Consider the following 14,970-nt stretch of genomic DNA (forward strand, 5'->3'; position numbering starts at 1 on the left):
TGAAAACAAGAAGCCTGAAGAATTTGGCGGAGATGCAGTAGAAGTGCAAAACGTGTAAAAATCATGCGCCCTCTGCAGGCGAGGGAGAGTGGCTGCTTTAAGAATTACCGTGGGAGGGCTGGGGATTTAGCTCAGTGGTTTGGCTGGCTACTGCGCAAGCACAAGGACCTCAGTTCAATCCCCGGTACAAATAAATAAATAAAATAAAATAAAATAAAATAAAATAAAAGAATTACCGTGGGAGATGGTCGGATGTTTTCACCCAGGTAAAGCATTCAGACTACAACTCCTAGCAGCCACTAGGAGTCCCCAGGGTAAACCTAACCAGTTACTTCCTGTCCCAACCCTTCTTGGGTTGCCGGCGAAATCTGATCCGGGGTGCCGAGGTCCAATCGGAAGGAGGGCCCAAATCCCGCGAGAACAAGTTGCTCGTAGCGACCCACGGAACGCGGTGCTTTCGGTTTGGCATCCCCTCGGTGCGCCTGGCTTCCGGGGGGGGCGGGGGTCTTCTGCCTCACCGCAGAAGAGGAAGAAAGGCACTAGTGGGCTTTTTTAGTCTTGCCTCCGGATCCCTGAGAACTTCGGAGCTGCCTGGGCCACTCCGCGGACCGGGCAGCCGGTACCAGCTGAAAGAGGGTTGCCCGGCCAGGGCCAGTGGCTGTCTCGCTTCTCTGCACTATGAAGATGTCGGAGGAGCGACTCTCATCGCCGGACGGGCTTCCTTCATACCAGACTCTAGCTCCAGCCGGTCCTTCCCCCCAGGATTCCCTGATGGACAAAAATACAGACCCTCAACTGATCCCACCATCACCCAATAGAGATGACCCCCCCCCAACGTCGCCAGATCCTTTCGCTGGCCCAGCTGTGTCCCAGGAGCTGGGGGAGGGGGACCCAGCTTCTCCCTCCGCACCCCTGGAAGCAAAGTTTGATACTCCTAGGGACTCGAGTCCTCCAATCAGGAAGCAAGAATTTTCTGAAAATGCAAGCCTGCCTACAGAAGAAACGAACGGGCCAGAGTTGGGGGCTGGAGAAGCCGAGGAAAATACGTCTGAGGATCCCGGTCCAGAGGCTGAGGGAGACAAGTAAGTGGCAGTTGATCTAGAATCTGAGGAGAGTGAAAACGTGAGAGATCTTATCCACCAGTTCTCAGTCCCACTACTCCAGGCCCATTTCCCTTTTGCTGTGGCGACCCAGATTTGTTGTTCTTCATCTTCCTTCCAGCATTTGGAGCTACAGCTTCTCCCAGCTACCTCGATTTCTTAGTGGTTCCTGGTCTGAATTCAGTGCCCAACCTGAGAACTTCTTGAAAGGTTGTAAATGGTAAGTGAGGATAGTGGATCGGGGAGTTGACTGCCTTGCGGGTTTTCACCTTAAAACACTACACTTATTTGGGAGAAGGATTCATGAAAAGTGGGTGAAGGAGTAGGAAATCACTCTGATGACTGAGCTTAAGTTTTATCTAGGACGGGTGGCAAACCAACCTATGGCATGCATGCCCCAGTGGGCTGTTTGTATCGTTGAAAGCTCTAAAAGGTTCGCCATCACTGATCTAGGACTTTGTGTCTCATATCAAGGTCTGGGTGTCACTTATCATAGAGGTAGGCTCAGCCCTTGGTCTACACTTGGAAAGCATCTCCAGTTTTCTAACTCTTATACTATATTTTTAGGGCCCCCGATGGTTCCTGCATCTTGACCAGTAGTGCTGATAACATCCTTCGGATTTATAATCTGCCCCCAGAGCTGTACAATGACGGGGAGCAAGTGGAATATGCAGAAATGGTGAGGGTAGGGGCTAACGTTGCCTCTTCATCGGACACTGAACGTTTACTTCCTTCATGTAGATGGAGAAAATATAGTTCACAGGTTTCCTCTTCACAAAGGGGGATTTCTTTTACTGTGAATTTCCACATGTAGTTTTTTGGGGGGTTTTTTTGAGACAGGGTCTCCCTATGTAGTCCAGGCTGTCCTCGAATTTGTGGCAATCCTCCTGCCTCAGCCTTCTAAGTGTTGGGATTACAGGCATGTGACACCATGTCCTGCTCCACATGTAGCTTTTCTGCCTTGAACTCTTAAATCATTTAGAGATATTCATCCCCTCTTTAGTCAGGAATACATGTTTTCTGTGGAAAAGTAGTGGCTTTTCGCTGGGTGTGGTGTCACATTCCGTAATCCCAGCACTTAGGAAGCTGAGGCAGGAGGATCACTGGGAATTTGAGGCCAGCAAAAAAGAAAAAGTAGTGACTTTCTTGTGACAGTATTTAACTATGACTACCAATATGTCAGTCACTGTGTTTAGTGCTAGTATAATAAAGAGGTGAAGATAAAAAGCTGGTTGTTTTTCTTGTGTGATTTGCAGATGTAAATCAGTAAATAGGCAGTATCATTACAGCCACGAGTGGTGGTGCATGCCAGGGGAGGCTGACGCAGGAGGATTGAAAATTTAGGCCAGCCAGGGATTTAGCTCTGGTTCCTCCACCTGCCTTGCAAGTACCAGGTCCCGAGTTTGATCCTTAGTACAAAAAAAATGAAAGAAAATTTAAGCCCAGCCTGTGCAATATAGTGAGACTGTTTTAAAATTTTAAAAAAGGGCTGGGGATGTAGCTCAGCATGGGCTGCATAGTGATGCCCTATCTCTAGAAAAGCAGTAACACATGTTCTAAAGGAGATAAACAGTGAGGAAGGACTTACCAGGAGAGACCACTTTAGATACAGTAGTGGAAGGGTGGGGCTCTGAAAAAGAGACCTGTGAGGGAGACCCAGAGGATGATAATGGATCAGTCCTGTGAGGCGCAAGGAAAGAGCCATCCAGGAAAAGGCACTGATAGTATAAAGACTGAGAGCTGGAAAACAGTGTCTGTTCACAGAACTTGCATAAAATGTGTCAGTAGGGGAAAGTAGGGTGAGGATGGAGAGGTGATGAGCAGATGTATCATGTGGGGTTCTGTGTGAAGGCCTTTTGGAGTTCGAGAAACCATGGGAGAGTGTTTTTCTTTTTTTTCTGAGACAGAGTCCCACTGTGTAGCCCAAGCTGACCTCTAAATTGTGGTGATTTTACTGTCTCAGTCTCTCAAGTGCTGGGGTTACAGGCATGTGTCACCACGCCCAGCTTGCATGGGAGAGTTTTAAAAGAAGAGTGTACCAAAAGAAAAAAGAGGAGTGAATGGACTGTGGGTGAACTAGACTGAAGTCTAGGGGACTTAATAGGATGTATTTATTATCATGTAGGCAGAAGATGATGAAGAATTGGGCAAAGTGAGTCTGGAGAGATGTGGATGGACTTGAAGTGTATTTTGTAGATCTTAGAGATCCACTGGACATGGAGGTAGAGGGAAGGGAGCAATCAAAGGCAGTGTTCATATTTTTGCAGCTGGTTGGATGGTTGGAACAATTCAGAGGAGAGAACAGGGATATGAACAGGTACTAGCACAGAAGTCAAGGGTTTTTAAGTATGCTAAATGTGAAATAGAAAGCTAAGGGGAGAAATTGGGATTGGGAATAAACTTTGAGAAGTGGTAGAACTTCTATATGGCATCTCATGCCTTGAGAAGGGATTCAATCTTTAGAGAGCACATGGATGGAGGAGGAGAAGCATCTTTCCTGACAAGTTAAGTGTCTCTTGTTTCCTTGTTTGTAAAGTGAGGATGATAATGACACCCACCTCACAGAGTTGTTTGAGAATTGATAATAAATTAATATAAAGTGCTTAAAACTGCACCTGGGATATAGTGATTGTTCAATAAATAGTAGTAGTAGGGCTGGGATTTAGCTCAGTGGTTCTGGCGCCTGCCTTGCAAGTGCAAGGTCCTGAGTTTGATCCCCGTTACCAAAAAAAAAAATAGTAGTAGTCATTGGTATCAGTTTCATGCATGCATGAAATAGGAGGATAGTCTGGCTGGGGATTGCCAAGAAAAAGAGAGAGCAAGGGTATCCTGAGAGTGTCCTCAGGGGCCTGCTTGTCAAGGTGGACTAGAAGTGGACAATAAATATGATTTTGATGAAGGTGAATAATTTTCTGGTAGAAACAGTGACAAATAGGAAAAGTGAACTGGATGGGTCAGAGATGGTAGTAGGAGACTGAATTGAAGTGTGCTGCCTTGGAGATGACCAAGCCTAGGACTTGACCATGAGAGTGGGCAGCAGATGTGGACTGAAGACAATTGATGTGGTCGCGGAAGAAATAAAGGCATGAGTCAGGCCCAGATTAATTGGACAAGTCCATTAATTCTTTCTCAGTTTGTTTCTTAATACATTTTTTTTGGTACCAGGGATCGAACTGAAGACCTTGTGCTTGCAAGGCAGGCAGTGGCACACTGAGCTAAACCTCTGGCCCTTGTTTTGTTTTTGAGACAAGGTCTTACTATGTAGTTTAAGGGCGCCTTGAACTCACTATGTAACCCAAGCTGGCCTCGAACTCATAGAGATCTTTCTACCTCAGCCTCCTGAGTGCTAGGATTACAGGCATGCACCACCATGCCTGGATGTTTTCTTTTTGTTTTCTTGAGACAGAGTCTTGTTAGATGTCTAGGCTGGTCTTGAATTTCTAGGCTTCAGCCGTCCTCCTGCCTCAACCTCCTGAATAGTGGGACTCAGGCATATCACCACGCCCAGTTAGTTTAATGGTTCTTTATTTTTGTTTTGTTTTGTTTGTTTGTTTTGAGACAGGGTCTTGCTATGTAACTAGGCTTGCCTTGAACTCACTATGTAGCTCAGGCTGAGATTACAGGCATGTGCCACCATGCATGGCTTTTTTTTTAAGACAGGGTTGGAATTATAGGCATCAGCCACCATGCCCAGCTCAGTTTAATGCATTTTTTTTTTTTTTTTTTTTTTTTGGTACCTGCGATCGAACTCGGGACCTTGCGCTTGCAAGGCAGGCGCCTGAACCACTGAGCTAAATCCCTGGCCCAGTTTAATGCATTTTTATTGAGCACATTCTGTATACCAGGCTGAGGTGCTGAGACCTGGGCAGGCACAAAACATAAAAGACCTTGTTCTTGTGAAGCTTATAACCAAGTGCTGGGCATGGTGATATACATCGGTTTTCCTAGGTACTTGGGAAGTTGAGGCAGGAGGATTCCAAATTTGAAGCTACCCTGAGCAACTTAGCAAGACCTTGTCTCAAAATAAAAAATAAAAAGGTCTGGGGCTGTAGCTCAGTGGTAGAGGAAGGGCAATACAAAGAGGTAGCTGGGCTGATGTCAAGAAGTGCAGGGGAGCTTGTGTTTGGGAAAATAAAAGATTTGGAAATTAGGAGCATGTGATATCCATCCACCTCCTGTCCTGGAAGTGTGTTTTGTTGAGAGGACCACAGGGGACAGCCAGGGCCTGGCAAGTCCAAAAACATAAATGGAGCCTTCTGAGGAGAAAATGAGAAATAAGAGGGTTTTAGATCCTAGAATAGGCATTTTAGGGGCCCCAAGTTAAGGTTGGAGAGGATGCTTGGAATTGTGTCTATACTGAATATGTATAGGTTTTTTTCTTGTCATTATTTCCTAAACAATACAATGTAACAGTTATTTACATAGCATTTATCTTGTATTAGGTATTATAAGTAACCTAGAAGTGATTTAAAATATATGGGAGGATATGTGTAGGTTCTATGCAAATACTAAGCCATTTTATTTTTTTAAAATTTATTTTGCAGGAATGGGGATTGAACCCAAGGCCTTTGCACTGAGCTACATCCTCAGCCCATTTTAAATTTTTTAAAAGTTTGATTGTTTGCTTGCTTGTTTTTATGACAGGTTTTTTTATGTATTTCAGGCTGGCCTTGAACTCACTATGTATGTAGCCATGCTAGCCTCAAACTTGTGGTGATCCTCCTGCCTCAGCCTCGTGTGTGCTGGGATTATAGGAGTGAGCCACCACACCTGGCATGTTTTTTATTTTGAGACAGGGTCTTCTTAAATTGCTAAGTTGCTCAAGCGGTGTTTGAATTTGGCATCCTTCAGCCTCAGCCTCCCAAAATGCTGAGATTACAGGCATGCACTACACGCCTGTCTCTTTCACCATTTTATATAAGTGACTTGTGCATCCACGGATTTTGATATGGGGTGGGGGTCCTGGAGTCAGTATCCCTCAGATCCTGGGAGATGACTGGATTTCTATATGCCTGTGTGAACTAGGTCTTCTGCCCAACATAGTTTTCCAGTTCCTCTCCTCCTTTCTTTATCATTTCACAGAGCTTTCTGAAACTTGTATTCCTAACCCCCTAGCCTCTTCCGTAACTACTCGCCCAACCAGGTAGCTCTTGTTTTTCTCCCTGTGATGCTGAGGGTGGAACCCAATTCCTTGCACATGCTAGGCAAGCTCTCTTGCCTCTGAAGTACATCCTTAGCCCTAGCCTGTGGCTCTTGTGGAGCCCTTCCCTGCCCCTCTGCCCCTCTCCAGGAGGGTCTTGTCTTCCCCTGTGCCTTCTGTTTCTTAGATTAGGGATGAGGGTGCCTTCATTCTCAAATGCTAGAGCCTCATTTTTGCAAAGTCTCTCTTTCAGTCTATGCTATCTGATTTTCTCTCAGTCACCAAGGATGTTTGCACCTCATGGCTTTGCTAGGTTCCCCACGTCCTCCACTGACTTTGTGGCTTCAGGTATAGAGGCCAGAAGCTAGGGTCTCATACTTTCATCTTCCTTCTCCAGTCGTCCCACATCCAATTAATTACCAGATCTCATTAAATCTGCCTAATCTTTCTAATCTACCCACTTTTCCTCATACCACTGCCTCTGCTTCAAATCAGGGTTTTATTATTTTGGGCCTTTTGTTCCTAAAATGATCTCTTGTCTCTCCTTGTTCATGAAAACATGTACTGATTGCTGATTACCCACTCACTAGGTGTTGGAAGATCGTGGTAGGTAAAACAGGATGACTCCCACCATCTCAGATAAGGACTCTGCAGTATGAGCTCCGCAGGGGACTTAGGGCCTAGGGGAGGCTTCCCAGAGGAAGAAGCAGCTCAGAGCCCTGGAAAAAGATGAGGATTCAGTCTGAGGAGTTACTGGGGAGGTGAAGGAAGAATATTCCAACTTGGAGACCACTACATATGAAAGCTGCAGATTGAGAGTATGCAGAGTTGAGAGTCAAAATGTTAGGATGCCATTGGTGGGAGTAAGTAGGTAGGGATGAGCCTTGAGTGGTGGGTTGGGGATGGACACCTTTGTAAGGATGGGCCACATGGAGTCACTGAAATGTTTATTTATTTTTTGAGATAGGATCTCGCTATGTAGTTCAGACTGGCCTTGAACTCATTCTGTAGCCCAGGCTGTTCTTGAACTGTGATCCTCCTGCCTCCCGAGTGTTGGGATTGCAGGCGTGCACCACCATGCCTGGCTCCATTGAAATATTTTCAACAGGAGGGTGACTTTGTACAGAATTCAGACTTAATTCTTAGATCTTGGGGGCCTTGATATGATTGCAAGTGTGGAGAATGGATGGGCAGGTTGAAATGAGGGGTGTGGGGAGACCCAATGAATATGTAGAGTGCTGCAGAAATGCCAGCAAGAAGGCAGTGGTTTGTACTGGGTTCTTCTGAGTGGGAACAAAGAGGAGAAGATGGATTGAGGGAAACCTGATTGAGGGAAACCTAGAGGAGGAACTGGCAGCTTTGATACTGAGTTGGGCCAGGAAATGGGTGAAGGAATAGTGGTGGTCAAGGCTGGTGTGCACATTCCAGGGTTGAAAACTGGGTGTGAGGCCCAGGAGGACCAGCAGGCATGAAGCAGGGAGATGCTGGGCCTTTTAGGGACAAATAGAGTTTGTGGAATGCCCCAGTGGAGCTGTCCTGCAGGCAGTTGGTCATATGGATTTAGACCAGTGGGGTAAAAATTGAAGCCATTGCTGGGTGACAGCTCTGTGAGGGTAATCACATAACTGATGAAGGACTGGCACATCATTCTATTATGAGTTTCTATAAACCAGTAAGAAAAACAACCTGGTTTAAAAAGTGGACAAAAATTATGACAAGTTTACCCAAATGGCTGGTAAATATATGGAGAGATGTCTAAACTCACTTTATAGTGATGGAAATGCAAATTTATGCCATAACAAAATACTATTTTACGGCCTTCAAACTGAAAAAAATATAAGTCTAACAAGTCAAGAGGATAAAGAGCACCAAACTGAACGATCTTCCTTCCACCCACCCACCCTTTCCTTCCCTTTCTTTCTTCCATTCTTTTTGTGGTACCAGGGATTGAACCCAGGGGTGTTCTACCACTAAGCCACACACCCCCCTTATTTAATATATATTGGAGATTGAACCCAGGATCTTCACATTGAATTGTATCCTCAGCCCATTTTATATTTTGAGATAAGGACTTGCTAAATTGCCTAGGCTGGGCTCAAATTTGGTATTCTCTTACCTCAGTCTCCCAGAATGTTAGTATTACAGGCTGTGCCACCACACCCTACTCCCATCATCCCTTTACATTTTTTAACTTTGGGACAGGTTCTTTCTAAATTACTCAAAATGCCCTCAAATTTGCCATCCTGGCTCAGTCTCCTGAGTAGCTGGGATTATAGGCATGACACCTGACTACAAGGCACTCTTACACACTGATGTGAGGAGAGTAAGTTAAGATGAGCACTTTGGAATCAAATTTAACGTTATCTCAAAGTTGGTGATACAGATAACACAGAAACCAGTGATTTTACTACTCTCCAGCAGATGCTGTGGAGAAACCCTTCCCCATGTTTCAGAATGTCAAAGCCAAAAGATAGAACCATCAGTGACTGTCTGCAGGGGAGGGGTAGATCAGTGTGGTACCTTGTGGAGCAGAGTATTATGCAGTAGTGCCAGTGTGCAAATCAGAGCCAAATGTGTCACTGAGGCTCAATCTCACCACAGTCACAGGTGTACATGCAATATGATACCATAATAAACTTAAAAGTCACGCAATACAATGCTAGATACTGGGGTTATTTTCCCCCTGTATAACTATATTCCTAAAGAAATATGTAAGCCACACATGGTGGTTTGTACCAGTAATCCCAGCACTTGGGAGGCTGAGGCAAGAGGATTGCTGCAAGTTTGAGGGCCAGTCTGAGCCACATAGTTCAAGGGCAACCTGAACTACATTAGCAAGACCCTGTCTCAGAAAAAAAAGAAAGAAAGAAAGAAATGTGTGAGAATGATAAATTAGGACAGTGTCACCTCTGAGGGAAGATTTCTGCTAGGAAAGGGATTTTAACATTTTTTTCCCTTAAACCAGATGAAGAGGTCACTTTTTGTTTGTTTTGGTACTGGTACTGGAGATTGAACCCAGTACACTGAGCTCTGTCCCTAGTCTTTTTTTACTATTTGAGACAGCGTCTTGCTAAATTGCTAAGTTGCCCTGGTTGGGTTTGAACTTGGGTTTCGATCCTCCTGCCTAAACCTCCCAGAGTGTTGGGATTACTGGCATGTACTACCATGCCCAGAAGTTTTATGTATTTATTTATTTGTTTATTGTAAGATCTTTGCTGTTTGAACTGTTTGTTTTTGTAGTACTGGAGGTCAGGCTCAGGGCCTTATGCATGTCGAGTAAGTACTCTATCACTGGTCTGTATACCCAGCTCTAATCTTTTGTTTTGGTACTGAGTTTTGAACTGGGGACCTTGCACTTTCGAGGCAGGTGGAGGAACCACTAAGCTAAATCCCTGGCCCTCCCAGCCCTAATCTTTAAAGAATAAAATGGAACCTAGTAGGTGCTCAGTAAATATTTATATTATTGGTTGGCTTTTTCTTTTTTGTCTCTGGGTCATTCATTTCTTTCTTTGTGTTTTTGTTTTTGGTACCAGAACACGGGACCTTGCACTTGCGAGGCAGGCAGTGAAACCACTGAGCTAAATCCCTGGCTCAGGTTCATGCTTTTTAAACACAAAGAAAGAGGGCTGGGGATTTTGCTCAGTGGTGCTGCCACTTGCCTCTTGAAAGCACAAGGTCCTGAGTCCAACCCTGGTACCAAAAAAAAAAAGTATGAACCTATATGGCTCTTAGTGGCCTAAATCTGATATTTAAGGCTGAATTGAACATTGAAGATTTGCTTCTTTATTTATACTCCATCTGCTTTCTCCTGTCTGATTAACACATGGTCTTCCTCTCTTCTGTAAAATGCTAGGGGCACGGGCCACTGACTCCTTTTCCCAGCCAGTGACCCTGTCATTCGTGCATCTCTGTCCAGGTCCCTGTCCTTCGAATGGTGGAGGGTGATACCATCTACGATTACTGCTGGTATTCTCTGATGTCCTCATCCGAGCCAGATACCTCCTAGTAAGTGATGTTCTTTGCCCTGCGCACCCCACCCCCCGCCCCCATTCAAGGGACTCCTCCACTGAGTGTCAGGGCTGCCAGGGATATCCAGAGAAGGAAAGTTCATGTGTCCTCAGATGGGAGCTGAAAGGGCCAGTCAGTTGGCTTCCTTCCCGTCCTTTGACAGTGCCAGGGCCTCAGTGTCCATGTCTCTCTCAGTGTGGCCAGCAGCAGCCGGGAGAACCCGATTCACATCTGGGACGCCTTCACTGGAGAGCTCCGAGCTTCCTTTCGTGCCTACAATCACCTGGTATAAACTCCCTGCCCACCCTGACCCTGGCTCTCGTCTTTTTTAATTTTTAAAATTTTTTTTGGTACCGGGAATCAAACTTTTGCTTGCTAGGCAGCCTGCTACACTGAGCTAGATCCCTGGCCCCCTGGCTCTCCTCTTGGCTCAGCTCTTTCCTTGAGGATGGCCAAGGCTTTGCAAGGAGCTGTTCTTAGCCCTTTCTTTCCCCCAGGATGAGCTGATGGCAGCCCATTCACTTTGCTTCTCCCCGGATGGCTCCCAGCTCTTCTGTGGCTTCAATCGGACTGTGCGTGTCTTCTCCACATCCCGGCCTGGCCGAGACTGCGAGGTCCGAGCCACCTTTGGTAAGCATTTGTGCCTCTTAAAGGAGAAGAGGCAAGGGTGTGCCACCTGTGTAGGGGCCTTGTGTGAACCAGGGGCCACCTGTAGGGTTTTGCTTTGCTCTCAGTTTAGCCTGGGAGGCACGTTGTACCCAGTTGCAGAGGAGAAAGCAAACTTAAGAGTTGGGGGAAGCTTTCCCAGGCTTGACCAGCTCATTAGAGAACTCCTGAACCCATGCCCTGTAAACTGTACATTTTGATCTCCAAAAATCTTCTAAGCACATGGGAGGCTGAGGCAGGAGGATCGCTTCAAGTTCAAGGCCAGCCTGGGCTACGTAGTGAGTTCAAGGCCAGCCTGAAGTACATGACAAGAGTCTGTCTCAAAAAAAAAAAAAATTTTTTTTTCTAATCTCTAGAAATTTTATTATTTTTTTGTGGTGCTGGGAATGGGACCCAGGACAAGTGCCAGGACAGGCCAGTGCTGTACCACTGAGTTATACCCTAACCCTCTTGAAAATTTGAGATGGAACTGAGTCCATTTCCTGTAGACCTTTGGCTTTCCATCCCTTCCAGGAAAAGCTGGGATTGGAGAGGGAAGATAGAAGCCTTAGGCATTTAGATGCTTTGAGAGGATAGAAGGATCTGGGAAACATCAGAGGTCTTTGTGCTGCTGGTGACAAACAAGGTGAGGGAGATGTTGAGTCCCAGCATGTTGGCGCTAGGGCAGGGAACTGTGGTGTACCTCTGCTTCTAATGCCAGGTGCCATTGCCCTCTCTTCCACGTTGTTCCTTCCTTCCCTCTCTAGCAAAAAAGCAGGGCCAGAGTGGCATCATCTCTTGCATAGCCTTCAGTCCCACCCAGCCCCTCTATGCCTGTGGCTCCTACGGCCGTTCCCTTGGCCTGTATGCCTGGGATGATGGCTCCCCTCTCGCCTTGCTGAGTGGACACCGAGGGGGCATCACCCACGTGTGCTTTCATCCCGATGGCAACCGCTTCTTCTCAGGAGCCCGAAAGGTAGGAGTCACATGCTGGGAGCCCAAAGCAGGTAGGTGGGCAGTAGTGTAGGAGTGTGCCACTGCCCATGTGGTTGAAGGGTTCATGGAGTGAGAAACAATGGTGGGAGATTAAGAAGTTAAAGAAAAAGACAAAGATAGCAGTAAAGTTTATAAAGCTGAGGCCAGGTGGAAGACTTTTGTCCTGATGAGACAAAAGGGTTGGCTTGCATCCTCAGCACCTTTATTTATAGTGTAGATAAGGAAAATGGAAAGGGGATGCCTGATTGGAACAGAGAGAATGGCTAGGGTCTGCAAGACGTCATGCTTGGTTTTCTGGCAGAATGACAGGGAGGAAGATAGTCCTCTTCTCTGCCAGGCCTTGTTCCACCACGTCCTCTTGTTGCCTGTTCTCCTCCCAAGGTGCCCTGCCTGCGGGAGGAAGCAAACAAGATTCATGTTCCTCGTTCCACGTGGGCCCTGCCTCATCCCAGGGAGGAGGCAAGTTAGGCCTGGCCATAGTGATCTACAGCGCATCGCTCCCAGCAGGAGTAAGGATACAGTCTGCAGTGTGTTGGGCAGTGCCAAGCTTTAGGCAGGTAGGGACTTTGAGGGGTGTGAGAAAGACATTCCAGACCCTGTTTTGTGTCTTTAGGATGCTGAACTTCTGTGCTGGGATCTCCGTCAGCCCAGTCATCCGCTGTGGTCCCTAAGTCGGGAGGTGACCACTAATCAACGCATCTACTTCAGTTTAGACCCGTGAGTGGCCATGGCCCCTTCCTGCCTAAGACCCTGATGCCCCAGGGGTGCCAGAGCTGGACTATAGAGTCCCAGCCTTGGGTGTCAGAGTTTTCCCCCCTAGGGGCAGTGGTCGTGTGGCAGCAAGTCTCCCTCTCTCTCAGGAGCGGGCAATTCCTAGTGAGTGGTAGCACCAGCGGAGCTGTCGCTGTGTGGGACATCAGCAGGGCTGACAATGATGGGAAGCCAGAGCCAGTGCTGAGTTTTCTGCCCCAGAAGGATTGCACCAATGGAGTGAGGTCTGCAGTTCTCTTCCATGGGGCTGGGGAGGGAGGTGATGTCTGAGGGAGCAAGCATGCCTGCTGTAGGGCTCACAGACTCTCGGTTTATCCCGCCAGCCTTCATCCTAGTCTGCCTCTGCTGGCCACTGCCTCTGGTCAGCGTGTGTTTCCAGAGCCCACCGAAAGTGGGGATGAAGAGGAGCAGGTGCCAGACCTTCCCCTACTCTCCCTGCGCCACATCCACCCTGAGTATCGACTTCAGCTCTGGTGGTGTTGGGGAGGTCCAGATCCCAGTAACCCTGATGACCAGCAGGGTGAGACCAGACAAGGAGGCACAGAGGGAGGCGAGGGTGAGCTTATATAAAAAGGTTTTATATTAAAAAAAAAGGTTTTATATGATACTAGAGTCTTTGTGTCTGTTTGGGGAGGCAAATGGCAAATGACAGGTGTGGGCTGGGTACTAGTGGGTTCCCTTGTCCTGCAGCAGGGTGACTGGCATATTGTTCCTGAAACCAGGGATTGAGAGGTGGGACTAGGCAGGAGCCAATGGAATGCTGAGCTGGTGTGAAGTCAAGTGGGTGGGGGTGGGGCTTCGTGCCATTGACTTGGCGGTTGCTAGGCAACTAGGTAAACTGAAGGGGGGGAAACCTGTTTGAAATCTCACTTCCAAGGTGGGGGCAGCAGGGGTCAGGGTGAGTAGGGCTGAGCTGGAGTGGCAGGAGCTCCTTGTCAGACTGTTGGGTGTGACTGTGTGAGACTGTGCAGACAGTGACAGACAAGACACCCGCTCACTCACACTCCACACTATTTACCATTATCCTGCAGCAGAGGGACCATTACTCAGCTTTGGGGAAGGGGAAGGGGAAGGGGTGTGGGAGCACTCCATTCTCCTCCCCTGTACTTCTCCAAGAGGCAAGAAACCCAGTAACCAGAGTCAAGGACACACAGGAAAGAGTGAAGGTGCTGGAAATACACATGTCACCTTTACCTTCCATCTTTCTGTGAGATGCAGGACGAGGGCAAGGGATGTACTCATTCAGCAGCTGGCCCAGTCTCCTTGTTTTCCCATCTGCTTCCTTCCCCCCACACACCTTGCCAAAAACTGAGAAGGGGGTCTTTGAAGAGAAACTGTCAGCAGGGGATGCAATTGGGGACCTCACAACCAAAGGGAGGGGAAAGGCCTGTGGAGGCCTGAGCTGGAGGAGAGGAATGTCGCCCCTGCCAGGAGGTGCTGAAAGCCAGGGTTCTTACACCCAAAAAGGCAACACCTCCCTTCCCCCAGGATAATTGGAAACAGCCCTTCCTGAGGAGTGTGGGCTTGGAATTGTAGGTACCCCTTTTCCTCTCTCAGCCCCACCTCTCCCCACAACCACCTAAGAAGGGCCCAAGTTTACTCTCAATTTCCTGCCTTTCACCTAACCCTCAGATACCAGTAAAGGATCCTGGAAGCAGGATCAAAAGTGACCCTGGGAATTGGGAGTTCAGCCCCCGGGGTTTGATTTGTGACTATTCCAGATTTACGTGTGACCTTGGGCAAGTCACTGGGTCGTCCCTGACCCTCGGTTTCTTCATCACTACAATGGGATCAGTAGCTCTGCCCTTCCCACTTCACACAGGTAGCTGTGACTATCAACTCAGCCGCACTTTGTGAAGTGCCTAGTCTTCAAGGTTATTCTCGTCTATGGGCTCGGGAGCAGCCGGGAGCAGTGGTGTTTTGGGATGGAAGAGGAGGAGGCTGAGGAAGCGAAAGGGGTGGGTTCCTTGGGGTGGAGAGGACGAGAGCCTTTCTGGATTTTAGAGAGGAAGGTTCCAACCGATTGGGGGGTCGGACGCAGGAGGGGAGACAGGCAAAAAGTCAGGCAGAGATGGAGACTCTGAGAGACAAAACGTGCTCGACAGACCACGCCAGGCGGCAAGGCAGGGCGGCGGGCGAGGCGGCTGCCGTGGGCGGGAGGTGCGCGAGGTGAGGGAGGTGTGGGGGGCGTGTGCCACGGGATGCTGCCGCCCGCTCCGACTGAGCTCCAGCTCGGGTTTTTCCCTCCACCATCCTCTCCCCCTCCCCGCCTCTCCTTTAACTCCCCCCTCCTGGGCTCGGGACTGGTTT

General features: G+C 47.9%; 1 protein-coding gene across 2 annotated transcripts; it reads left to right on the plus strand.

Moving 5' to 3' along the window:
- The first annotated feature begins 427 nt into the window (after nucleotides 1-427).
- Nucleotides 428-13,267, plus strand: Wrap53 (WD repeat containing antisense to TP53). 2 transcript variants are annotated; one of them, XM_021238049.2, is made up of 11 exons: nucleotides 428-1,082; nucleotides 1,222-1,320; nucleotides 1,668-1,779; nucleotides 10,157-10,245; nucleotides 10,444-10,534; nucleotides 10,746-10,878; nucleotides 11,661-11,869; nucleotides 12,271-12,348; nucleotides 12,503-12,606; nucleotides 12,750-12,884; nucleotides 12,984-13,267. In XM_021238049.2, exons 1-11 carry the CDS (start codon nucleotides 679-681, stop codon nucleotides 13,228-13,230), a joined length of 1,701 nt encoding a protein of 566 aa, XP_021093708.2. In that variant the 5' UTR covers nucleotides 428-678; the 3' UTR covers nucleotides 13,231-13,267. The 2 variants fall into 2 exon arrangements, with proteins under 2 accessions (XP_021093708.2, XP_004857508.2); XM_004857451.3 differs by lacking the exon at nucleotides 12,271-12,348.
- Nucleotides 13,268-14,970: the final 1,703 nt, after the last annotated feature.

Source organism: Heterocephalus glaber, unplaced genomic scaffold (assembly GCF_053883595.1).
Source record: "Heterocephalus glaber isolate CG9 unplaced genomic scaffold, H.glaber_assembly_v1.0 deba00001564, whole genome shotgun sequence".
Lineage (NCBI taxonomy): Eukaryota > Metazoa > Chordata > Mammalia > Rodentia > Bathyergidae > Heterocephalus > Heterocephalus glaber.